At 42.8% G+C, this 12,321-nt stretch overlaps 1 protein-coding gene across 4 annotated transcripts; it reads left to right on the top strand.

Annotated features, from left to right (window-relative positions):
* The first annotated feature begins 5,748 nt into the window (after positions 1-5,748).
* On the top strand, positions 5,749-12,037 carry LOC4350610 (auxin response factor 23-like). 4 transcript variants are annotated; one of them, NM_001404465.1, is made up of 15 exons: positions 5,749-6,048; positions 6,150-6,289; positions 7,127-7,222; positions 7,305-7,361; positions 7,469-7,639; positions 7,755-7,839; positions 8,374-8,464; positions 8,553-8,717; positions 8,895-9,014; positions 9,105-9,180; positions 9,258-9,429; positions 9,508-10,451; positions 11,003-11,193; positions 11,285-11,482; positions 11,583-12,037. In NM_001404465.1, exons 1-14 carry the CDS (start codon positions 5,982-5,984, stop codon positions 11,466-11,468), a joined length of 2,559 nt encoding a protein of 852 aa, NP_001391394.1. In that variant the 5' UTR covers positions 5,749-5,981; the 3' UTR covers positions 11,469-11,482; positions 11,583-12,037. The 4 variants fall into 4 exon arrangements, with proteins under 4 accessions (NP_001391394.1, NP_001391395.1, NP_001391396.1 ...); NM_001404466.1 differs by having other exon boundaries at positions 11,285-11,487; NM_001404467.1 differs by having other exon boundaries at positions 5,968-6,048; positions 6,147-6,289.
* Positions 12,038-12,321: the final 284 nt, after the last annotated feature.

Raw genomic sequence — 12,321 nt, 5'->3', positions numbered from 1 at the left:
GGCTTCAGAGTTATGGAATCAGCCGATGGGAGTGGTCAAATCGCCAGCAACCGTGTTATCGATGGAGTCGGATCAACTAAAGGGAATTTATCCAGAAGAGTCCGAGTTCAAGAAGAATGCGGCATAGCAGTTTATCTATTAATTAGGAACAGTTTGTTAGTTTCTTTTTATCTTTAGGAAAGTGTGTTTAGTGTCCGATAAGGACTTTATTTTTCCTTTTATCTTTAGGAAAGTTTTTTTCTTGTCCGACAAGGACTTGTATCAACCCATGGGTATAAATATGTACATCCGAAGTCATTGTAATGAATCAATCTATCGATCAATACAACTACTCTCGGCGCTTCGCCACTCTCTTTACCGAGGTTTTTACTTATCATCCGGCGGAATTTGGCACCTAACGTGGGGCTGCATCGGCTTTCGATCTCCGGCGAAGGGGTAAGTCCTACGTTCCGCCGGCCCAGGCAATTGTATCGTTTACGTCGGCATCGTTCAAGGTGCATCAGTACATTCGACCTCTTGGATTGCTCTGGTTTGGATGGTATATTTGCCTACCTATTTATCATATGTCTCTGTTAATCTAGTCTTAGCATATCAATTTAGCTCTATCGGTTGCTTCTTGTTTTAGGGTTTCTGTCGGTATCGGCTAAATCACGTTGCTAGATTAGATTAGCTTAGATATCTACCACCCTGAAAACTCAGTCAATGGCTTGATTGTCTAGATATTATGTTTCTTTTCATACTTAGTGCTGCATCAGTTAAGTTTGATCTACTAAGTCGTGCTTAGAACCATAATCTCTAGCCTGCTTCTTGATTGCCAATAAGGGTTTTATCGGGGTTTCAGCGATGAGTTATCTGGACATTGCATCGGCTTACAAGGATTGCATACGTATTGGATTTAGCCGATTGCGACAAAGGTTTCATCTAATCGTTTGGATTTTAGACATCGGACCTCCAGCCGATGTATGCTTTAACCTTCGGATCAGTGCTTATTCTATCATATTGTTAGCCGATTGGTTTATACTGGATTATATTTCTATATTATATTATCATTAGTGGATTGCCTTCATATCATTATATACATTGGACATATAGCCGATAGCTCAAAACCCTATTGCTATCGGCTGGCATTGGCATCAGCTGGAACTACTACATCGGCTTGTCAGCCGATCGGCTGTTTGATCTACTATTTACATATCTTGTCAGTTGCAGGATCCAACTGACTGGCACGCCCGCATCTCACCAACCTTTGGACCTGCACTAGAGCTAAGTAGATCTCCCAGGCCAGTGTGTATTTTTTGCATCAACATCTGGTGATCTCCATTTCCAGATCCGATATGCACCTCCTCTCTACCGTTTCTCTCCCCCACGGTATGCGGTCCATATGGTTGCGTGAGTTCGATTGGGAGGTGGGTAGTTGGAGGATGGCATGAGGAGAGAGAACTGTCATATTTAGCTTGTGAAGGGCTCGGTTTGGAGGACCTCTAAAAATGGCATGTGTAATGGAGACTCTGTTGGAGCCTTGTTTTTCACCTCCCTACGCCAAACAGAGGATGGATAACCGGACAGAGGAGTTGCTAGGGATGTTCTAAGGGAGTATTTGAGAGGAGGGAAAATGAGAAGATATGTAAAATGAGGCGAGCTATTAGTACATGATTATTTGAGTATTAATTATTTTTTGGAGAAAAGTACTAATTATTTTAAATTTGAAAAATGAATGATGACGGAGGCAAGCTGATCACGAAGCGGCCGCGGAGGAGGCGCGCAAAACCGGAGGCTGAGGAGGAGCCGCCTCTGCCGCTTGCCCAGCTGCTCAAGCTCCTCGGCCCCGCTGCTGTGCCGCGCCGTCCTTCGCCGCTCGCCGTCCGAACCGATTGACGGGGAGGAAGAAGAGAGAGGGGGGTTGAGAGGGAGAGAATCTGCCTTGTATCACCGTCCTCAGCATCCAGCTGCGCCCTCCGCCGTCGCCTCCCCTAACTACCTCCGCCACCAGCCGCCGCCATCCCTAATAGATTGGGCATCTTCGTCGACTCGTCGCTTTCCTCGGCTCCCCTTCTGACGCCCCGAGCTGCCTCTATCCCCGGCCCTGCCTGCCACCATCCTCGGCTCCCCCTCCACCGTCCCGAGCTGCCTCAGGCCTTGCCCCCGCCCGCCTCCATCCTCGGCTCCCCCTCCGCCGCTCCGAGCTACCTTCTTCATTGGCTCTCCGCCCACCCGCCGTAGTCCTCGGCGCCCCCTTCGCCGCTCAGTGATAGAGAGATGGATGTGAAGGGAGAGAGAGAGGGGATGTGAAAGAGATGGAGAGGATGAGAGACTGACAGGTGGGCTCGCTGATTTTAAAAAGAAGAATTGCTGAAATTGGACTGTCGTGTATAATCAAAACCATTCTGAATTGAGTCAGGGGTAAACTCGTTCGATATTAATAGTTGAGGGTGAAAGATGTCCGGTTTTTGGGTCTGAGGAGATAATTCGTATGCACTAAATAGTTGAAGGGGATAATTAAAATTTTTTCCTTAAGTCTTTTGCCCTATAACTCTAGGTTTGTGAATGCTAATTGTACTAAGATCTAAGGACTTTATAAAAACTAACTATAGAAAATCATATTCCCATGCATGGCATAGTACTCCTACGTACTCCTCTACCATCATTCTCTACACCGCACTTCCTCTGTGTCAAGAAAAATCTAATCCTAAGTATGTTATGTTCAGATTTAAACTTGGTATTGAGCTATTATTATTATTATACGGAGGGAGTGGTCATATGCTCTAAATTCCCTATTACCCGTTCATCGTAGATATAAGGCTGTGATCGGAGCGACTCATTTTCTTATGATTAATTAAGTATTTATTAAAATTTTTGAAAAATTAATTAATATGATTTTTAAATAAACTTTCGTATAGAATTTTTTTTGCAAAAAACAAAATGTTTAGCAGTTTGAAAAACATGCGCATGAAAAATGAGGGGATGAGTTAGGAAAGTTAGGGGAAAAACTCAGCCTCTTTCATCTCGTTTTCCGCGCGTACGCTTTTCAAACTGCTAAACAATACATTTTTTATATAAAGTTTCTATATGAAAGTTGCTTAAAAAATTATATTGATCTTTTTTTAAAAAAATTACCAATGTTTAATTAATCACGCGCTACTGCACTGCTCTGGAACATACTCCGGTGGAGTACTGGGGTAAGATACGATGATGGTAGCCGATTGGAAGGTGAAAAAGTATCTCGGTTATAACTTGTGCTGCTCCATTCTCCGATCATTCCGTGTGGGAGCCAGATCGTATGGTTCCAATATTTTCAGCTCGATTTGGCTGTTGATTTGACAGTGTTTAACAGCGAACTTCACAAAAGTTACCGTGCTACCATTAGTAGTAGCAGAGAGTTAATAAAAATTGATACTAGATTTCTTGTGCTGTAATTAATCTATCTAGATTTCTAAACTTAACACGAGCGACTAATTATTTTTTTTTAGGGACGACGTACCCGCCGGTTTATTTGTAAGGTATTGTGAAATTGCACGTATGTGCGTTTATACAGTTGAGTGAGCACGCGTTATGAACTTGTGTTTCTACTGTATTTTTTTTAAAAAAAATCAATATAGTAATTTTTTAAAAGGAAAAAAAAAGGGGGAGTATTCTCGCATCGAATTTAAGGCGGCAGCGTTGGGATATGCGGTGGTGGTAGTGGTGGTGTTGTGTCTGTCAGCGTCAGGAAGGGAAAAAGACAGGTGGGCCCCACATGGCCTCTGATTCCTCGACACGTCCCCCGAGCCCCATGTAGCCTTCTGACCTGACCTGACACCCCCTCTGCCTCTCCACCCCCCTGCGTCCTCCCCACTACTACTACTGCCCCCAACTTTTCTCCTAAACACGAGTGCTTAATTTTCTTAATTTAGCCTCTTATTTTTCATAAACATAAGAGAACCGTTTTGGAGGGAAAATGAAGAAAAACATAATTTATAGAAATAAAATGTTTATCTCTACTCTTATCCAATGCTGAATAATAAGCCACTATGATGATGGGAATATGTGTGGTGAAATCCATAAAATGAGTGAAAAGTCCACGAAAATCGGATCTAAAAGTTTCACAGATTTATGAATTTTTTTTTCAGAAGTACGTGTAGACATGAAATTTATTGTCATCACATCTCAAGTTCGAACTCAAATTTGTTTTGAAGTAAAAAAAAGAAGAATTTTTTTTCTTCACAACTCAAATTTATTTTCATCACATCTCAAGTTCGAACTCAAATTTGCGATGAATAGTAAGAGACGTTATGCACATAAAATGTGATTTTTTTTTCTCTCAGATAAAATTGAGTTTGGACTTGAGATTTGGTAAAAATATACTTCATGCTTAAACCTGTCTCTAATAATTTTACTAAACATTTAGGTATGGTTCTCACTAGATACTTCCCGATGATTAAAACCCTTAAAATCAACTTCAAATCAAATTTTATTTTTTCAAAAATTGGTTATGCATTATAAGCCAGCAAGCAAATGCTGGAGCTCATGTTCTATCTAGCACATTTTTGGATTCAAAATATCTTAAAACCGAGTATTCCTAACTTCACTAATTCTATATCATCATTGTTTTTTTAAGACTCCCATTGTTTGGTTGTGTTTTTAGATAATAAAAGCCGTTAAATCCTGGAAAATTCGCTCCCATGGGAAGTCGAAACCAGAACCTAAGGTACTTTTGAGGCTCTAAAAGCCGTTTTTTTTTGGTTGTTAGCTTAGGTAAAACTTAAATTTTTGAAAACTTAACTTTATTGTTGACTCTAAATTTTTCATTTTTTATTTTTTCAAAATTCACTTTTAAACCATTAATAATACAAACATTCAAATATAAATTATTGATTATTGTTTCATTTATTTTTCTACATCCTTTTGATCTTACATTGGTTAGTCCCAAAATAATTCCAATCCTAGGAATCAATCTAAATATATGTTTTGTCGAAATTTATTTTTAGGTTGGATTTATTTTGGAATAGAGTAAGTAGATATCACTGTCCTTGTATATATCCTTAATAATAAAAGTATCCGAAAGTATTATGGTCCTGTTTAGTTCCCAAATTTTTTTCCCAAAAACATTACATCAAATCTTTGGACAGATGCATGAAACATAAATATAGATAAATGAAAAAAATAATTGTATAGTTAGGGAGGAAATCGCAAGACGAATCTTTTAAGCCTAATTAGTCCATGATTAGCCATAAGTGCTACAGTAACCCACATGTATTAATGATGGATTAATTAGGCTTAAAAGATTCATCTCGCGGTTTCCAGGCGAGTTATGAAATTATTTATTTTTATTCGTGTTAAAAAAACCTTTCCGATATTCGGTTAAACATCCGATGTGACATCTACAATTTTTTTTATGACTAAACAGACCCTATGTTCTCTTTCCCACTGCTCTAAAAAAAAATAGTAGTAGACAGGAGAATAGTACAGCCGTATACAACGGCATTAAAGAATCACGAAAATGCCATCGAGGGGACACACCCCGGATCCACCCCCAACACGAATATTTATTGCACCTACCCCCTTGTCTGCGGGAGCGAGACAGCCCAAGCCCAACCCCCCAACCCACCCAAACCCAAACCCACCCACCCAGCCCAGCCCAGCCCCCATCCCGGTGAAATTATTGCACCCCCTCTGCTTCTTCTTCCTCCCGCCCGCGGTAACCTCACCGCCAACACACACCCACCTCCCCCCCCCCCGCCTTAAAGCTCACACAATTGCTGTGCCAATACTGTTTTTTTTTTCTTCTTTTTTCTCGCTTAAATTCACCCAGTAAAAAAAAAATTTAAAACAAAAGAGAGGAGAGGAGAGGAAGAAGAGGAGGTGGTGGAGGAGGAGGAGGAGAAGCTGCTTGTGCTGCTGCTGCGAATCGGAGGGGAATTCGAGGGGGCGGGGGGCGCGAATCCGGCGGGGGAATTCGCGCGATTCGGGCGTGGCCGCGGGGGATGTGAAGATCTGGTGGGGTGATGGCGACGGCGGAGGTCGGCGGCGGCGGCGGTGAGGGGGATGCTGCTGCCGCGGCGGTGGCGCGAGGTGAGCTCCTCTCGGTGGTGGGTGGGCGTGTGTGGGTTTGCGCGTGGGTTTTTTGTGGGCTGGCTTGTGATGCCGGCTTTTGGGCTTTGGGCTTGCAGCAGGCGGCGGCGGCGGAGGAGGAGGAGGAGGAGGGGAGGACGCGCTGTTCACGGAGCTGTGGAGCGCGTGCGCGGGGCCGCTGGTGACGGTGCCGAGGGTTGGGGAGAAGGTGTTCTACTTCCCGCAGGGGCACATCGAGCAGGTGAGTCCGAGTCCGAGCTCGAGGTCGAGCAGAGCGCGCGCCGCCCAATTCGGGCGCGGGGTGGTGGCGGTGGCGGCGGCCGCCTTTCTCGCCTCTCCGCGATTCCCCGCTTTTTATTAGAGAGTTTATTAGTTCCATTTCGATTTCTCTTCCTGGTCCTTTTCCGCCGTTTGATTTTGAGAGTTTTTTTGGTTTTCAACTCTCTTTTCTCTCTCTTCGTGTTTCTGTTGATCCGAGTGGCGTCTTCGGGTTTGAGCTGTTTTGAAGCCACTCGTTTTTTTTCTTCTTGACTTGTTCAAATGCTTGAGGTTTTGGTGTTTATGCGTCCTAGCGGCGATGGGAATCTTTTAAGATAAATTTTGGGGGGAATTTGTCTGTGCCGTTGGCGAATTTCGCTTTCTTGAGTTTGTGTCGTGGAATTTTGGCGGGTTTTGAGCATTTTTGGTGATGCGGTTTTGGGGTTTACGTTTTGCCTCTCTAAAATTCGAAGTTTTTTCCAAGTTTTTTCGGTTATACTGTATGCAATTCTCTGGTTCGAACTAAGTTTCCGAGTTGTCGCAGTTGCTGAGTGTGAGATTGGAACTATTTGAATGGGGAATTCTGTAGTTTTTGTGCCGGATCGCTTCGCCTATGAGTCGAATTCGGCTTCTTGGTTGCCAAAATTCGGAATTCTGTGTTTTACTTCGCAAAAGAAAAAAAAACTGGGGATTTTCGTGCTTGGTACTGAACTAGTGATAATTTGTTCTTCCTGCATTCTTGCAAATGTATTTTTTTTCTTGGCTGGAATCAGTGTTTCGGTGGCTGATTTTGGAATTCTTTGCCTCTGTCCATTTTCAGGTGGAGGCCTCGACCAACCAGGTAGGCGAGCAGCGGATGCAGTTGTACAATCTCCCATGGAAGATCCTGTGTGAGGTTATGAACGTTGAGCTGAAGGTACTTGCTTTGTGTTTCTTGTGAATTCTGAGAGCTTTCATTCTTGGTTGTATGTGTGGTTGACATATAGCTCTGTTTGTAGGCCGAGCCAGACACCGACGAGGTTTATGCTCAGCTCACTCTGCTTCCTGAATCGAAGGTAAAAAAAAAAATGTCTCCAGTTTGCACGCTGTCACTGCTTCATACATTCCGGGATAGAAGTTTTGAGCGTTTTGAAAGGAAAAAAAATGTTGGTCTGTTGTGTAGCAACAAGAAGATAACGGCTCTACTGAGGAGGAGGTGCCTTCTGCTCCAGCAGCTGGGCATGTTAGGCCACGGGTGCACTCATTCTGCAAGACATTGACCGCCTCGGACACGAGCACACATGGCGGCTTCTCGGTGCTGCGACGCCACGCGGACGAATGCCTCCCACCACTGGTTCGTCCCACTGGTTCTTTGACTTGATGTTGTTTTCAGTGATGTACTTGTAGTCCTAGGTCTTACTAGGATGCTTGAGTTGTAGTGATGATCTTTGCTTTGGCTTCTTGATCAGGATATGAGCCGTCAGCCTCCAACACAAGAGCTGGTGGCCAAGGATCTGCACGGTGTGGAATGGCGCTTTCGTCACATATTCAGAGGTGATCACTCTTCCAACATCGTACTTATTTCTCTATTTTCTGAAGGACGTGTGATGCTCACTGCTCTTTGCTAATGAACACAAGTTTCCATGATATCATGACTAGGAGACATCTTTACACTGCTCTTGGGTTGATCGTATAGTGTAAGAACAGTTCTTGCATTTGACTAACCCCTTCATTTATAATATTGGTATTAAATGCACTTTTTTGGTACGATGCCTATCCCGTATTATCTTGATGGCTTTATTAGAGGGACCAGTTTGTGCTTCCCACAATTTCTTGTGCATTTTTGTTCTTTGCATGGGCCTACACTTGATGGAGTATGGATAACTACAACTTTTGTTGGTTGATGCTGCAGTGGTCGTGCTCTAGTTTCTTAGGACAAGTAGTTTATGCTTTCATATGCCCTTGTGATGTAAGAGTTGTGCTAATTGATTATGTTGTCCTGCCCGAGTTTCGATTGCACCTAGGTTAGAAGGAAGTTAATTTTTTGCTTCAACTCTTCTTGAGCTATATCTTTTTGATCAACATCAGGTCAACCACGAAGACACCTTTTGCAGAGTGGCTGGAGTGTGTTTGTTAGTGCCAAACGGCTTGTTGCTGGGGATGCCTTTATCTTTCTCAGGTTTGATAATTTGACACAGTGTTTGCTTTGTCTACCTGTGCTTTCCCCTGTACTGCTTAATAAATATCCCCCTATATGATCTGCACAGAGGTGAGAACGGGGAACTGCGTGTTGGAGTCAGGCGTGCAATGAGGCAGCAAACTAATGTTCCATCTTCAGTGATATCAAGCCACAGCATGCATCTTGGGGTTCTTGCCACAGCATGGCATGCTGTTAACACAGGGACCATGTTCACTGTCTACTACAAGCCTAGGTTTGTTGTGAAGTTTTTCTGGATTTTATGCACATGATTTTATTTATGCACTTTGGGAGCATTGTCTGTTTACTTGTCACCTGAATTCTGAACTGATCTTGCTATGTGATAGAATTAAATTTGTCCGATTGTGCTAGCACTTAAACGCTATCGCTGAAATCTTCTATTTTTCATCAGGACAAGTCCAGCCGAGTTTGTGGTCCCTTACGATCGCTATATGGAATCACTGAAACAAAATTACTCCATTGGGATGAGATTTAAGATGAGGTTTGAAGGTGAAGAGGCTCCAGAGCAAAGGTAGCACTTAGATGGATATGCATTCTACTTTTGACAGGTGATTCCTCTGTATCTGAATCAACCGATTAATCTTTAATGCTCATGCATTAGATTCACTGGGACTATTGTCGGAATGGGGGATTCTGATCCAGCTGGCTGGCCTGAATCAAAATGGCGCTCCCTTAAGGTTTATTTCTTTCGCCACTTTCCATTTAAATAACATTTATTTTCTGAGAATTTCTTACAGATTTTTGTGTTACTTAGGTGAGATGGGATGAAGCTTCTTCCATACCTCGCCCTGAAAGAGTTTCTCCCTGGCAAATAGAACCTGCTGTAAGCCCTCCTCCTGTCAACCCACTACCAGTTCCAAGAACCAAGAGGCTTCGTCCGAATGCTACCGCTTTGCCGGCTGACTCTTCTGCTATAGCAAAAGAAGGTCAGACCTTGTCATCAATATGAAATCTACAGTATAGCTTCGTTGTCTTTACTAATGCACGTCTTTTCTTCAATCTAGCTGCTACGAAAGTTGTGGTCGAGTCTGAACCAAATGGTACGCAAAGGACCTTCCAGACACAAGAGAATGCAACCCCAAAAAGTGGTTTCGGCAATAGCAGCGAGTTAGAAAGTGCTCAGAAATCAATCATGCGTCCATCTGGATTTGATCGTGAGAAAAATAACACTCCCATACAGTGGAAGCTAGGTTCAGATGGTCGGATGCAGATGAGCAAGCCTGAGAGTTACAGTGAGATGCTATCTGGATTTCAGCCACCTAAAGATGTACAAATCCCACAGGGTTTCTGTTCTTTACCTGAGCAGATTACTGCAGGCCATTCTAACTTCTGGCACACAGTAAATGCTCAGTATCAAGATCAACAGAGCAATCACAATATGTTCCCCAGCTCATGGTCCTTCATGCCTCCAAATACTCGCCTTGGATTAAACAAACAGAACTATTCAATGATTCAGGAAGCTGGTGTGTTGTCTCAAAGGCCTGGAAATACAAAGTTTGGGAATGGAGTTTATGCTGCACTGCCAGGCCGAGGTACTGAGCAATACTCAGGGGGTTGGTTTGGCCATATGATGCCAAATTCCCACATGGATGATACACAGCCACGCCTGATCAAGCCTAAACCTCTGGTTGTTGCCCATGGTGATGTTCAGAAAGCTAAAGGTGCTTCATGCAAACTATTTGGAATTCACCTTGACAGCCCAGCGAAATCTGAACCTTTGAAATCTCCATCAAGTGTTGTATATGATGGGACGCCACAAACACCAGGTGCTACTGAATGGCGCCGACCAGATGTAACTGAAGTAGAGAAATGTTCTGATCCTTCTAAGGCCATGAAGCCACTTGATACTCCGCAACCAGACTCTGTTCCTGAGAAGCCTTCTTCTCAGCAAGCTTCACGAAACATGTCGTGCAAATCACAAGGTGTATCAACTAGAAGCTGCAAGAAGGTACCACTTTCTTGTTATTATTGCACTTATCACCTCTTTGCAATCTCCAAGTTCTTCCTTGTGAATGATTTTAAATAATTCTCCAACAAGTTTTCCTCCCCTCCTAGATATGCCCAATAAGATTAATTTTGGAGCACCTTTGGATATACTTCCTCCGTTTCATATTATAAGACTTTCTAGCATTGCCCACATTCATATATATATATATGTTAATAAATCTAGACATATATGTGTGCCTATATTCTTTAACATCTATATGAATGTAGGCAATGCTAGAAAGTCTTATAACCTGAAACGGAGGTAGTATTATATTTCAAAGGTCCAAATGTACAAACTTGCTCAGTATTTTTTTTTGCCAAAGTTAATATAGCTCAACTCATTCTCTAATCTCTCCTATAGATGCATAATCAAACCCTTGTTTCTTACATATAATCTTTCCTTCGGAAGCATGTTTGGCACTACTTATACCATCCTCAAGTGCTCAGCTTAATTATTTTTTCTAGATTTTCCCTGTTTTCCAACATGATGGTTGATAAACTATACATTTCCAGGTCCACAAGCAAGGCATTGCACTTGGCAGGTCTGTGGACCTTACAAAGTTTAATGGCTATGAAGAGTTGATTGCTGAGCTGGATGACATGTTTGATTTCAATGGTGAACTGAAGGGTCCTAAGAAGGAGTGGATGGTTGTCTACACTGACAACGAAGGTGACATGATGCTAGTTGGGGATGATCCCTGGATGTGAGTTAACTCATAAATGCTTTCCTCATTCGCTGATCTGATTTAATGACATCACAAATGCTGACTGCATCGGACAATCATTCTTGAACAGTGAATTCTGCGACATGGTTCACAAGATCTTCATCTACACAAGAGAAGAGGTTCAGCGGATGAATCCGGGAACCCTGAACTCAAGATCAGAAGATAGTCATGCTAATTCAATGGAAAGGGGCTCAGTCGGCAGAGAAATGCGAGGCTGCTTGTCAACCTCGTCTCTTAATTCTGAGAACTGCTAATGCTTTCCCATCTGGTAACGTGAGTAGTGGCATTTCACCTTTCTTCACTATAACTAGTAAAGTATAAACGGCCTCCGGTGCTCATCTTTGTTCCATCATCTTGCTTTCTGGCAGGTCTTTTGAAGTAACATGGGAGACAAGAACGCGATGCATCGTTATAAGAAAATGCATTTCGTAGTGGAGTTAATGCTTTTTTTCCCCCTTTGATGTATTGGATAAGCTCAAAGTACCCTATTTGTAGATGGTGCTTGTCCTTGGTGGTCAAGTTGCACTCTTATTTGCTGCAGTTTTGGTTTTCTATTTTGGTGAGGTAAGTTGTCAGCCGCCAGTCCTACCATATAAATGTTGGTATGCGTAGAAAAGTAAGCTCAGCCCTCCCACCCTGCACTTCCTCTCTCTCAGCACTAAGCTGCCACCTCCTTGTAAATAGCCCCTGTTTAATTGAGTCTAATATATTATCTACCTTAACTGACATTCCTTTGTTTCATCTTGCTAAATTATAGCAGTAGCCTGGTAAGATTATTGTAGCCCAAATTAACATGTGATCTGAGATTTTATTTTTGCTTTCAGTTTTGCTCCAGTGCAGCCAGATGGAACTGGCTACTTATCATGCTATCTTGCAACCTAAGGTTGTGCATGTATATGGCGTCTTTTTTTTTTTTGGGTCAAGTCGTTAGCAGCACGGCGAATCTTAGTGGAATCATGACATTGTGATTCATCCTGAGTGAGTGGCAAATGGTTGAGAGAGATTCTGGTCAGGAACCTGATGATATGTATGTTTGTTGGTGTTTGGCAATGATGGTGATGGGCCCTCCTTTGTGAGAGAGACTTGTGTGTTGAGAGATTTGTTGGT

Source organism: Oryza sativa, chromosome 11 (genome assembly GCF_034140825.1).
Source record: "Oryza sativa Japonica Group chromosome 11, ASM3414082v1".
NCBI lineage: Eukaryota > Viridiplantae > Streptophyta > Magnoliopsida > Poales > Poaceae > Oryza > Oryza sativa.
Note: the sequence above shows the minus strand (reverse complement) of the source record. Positions and strands in the feature narration are given on the sequence as shown.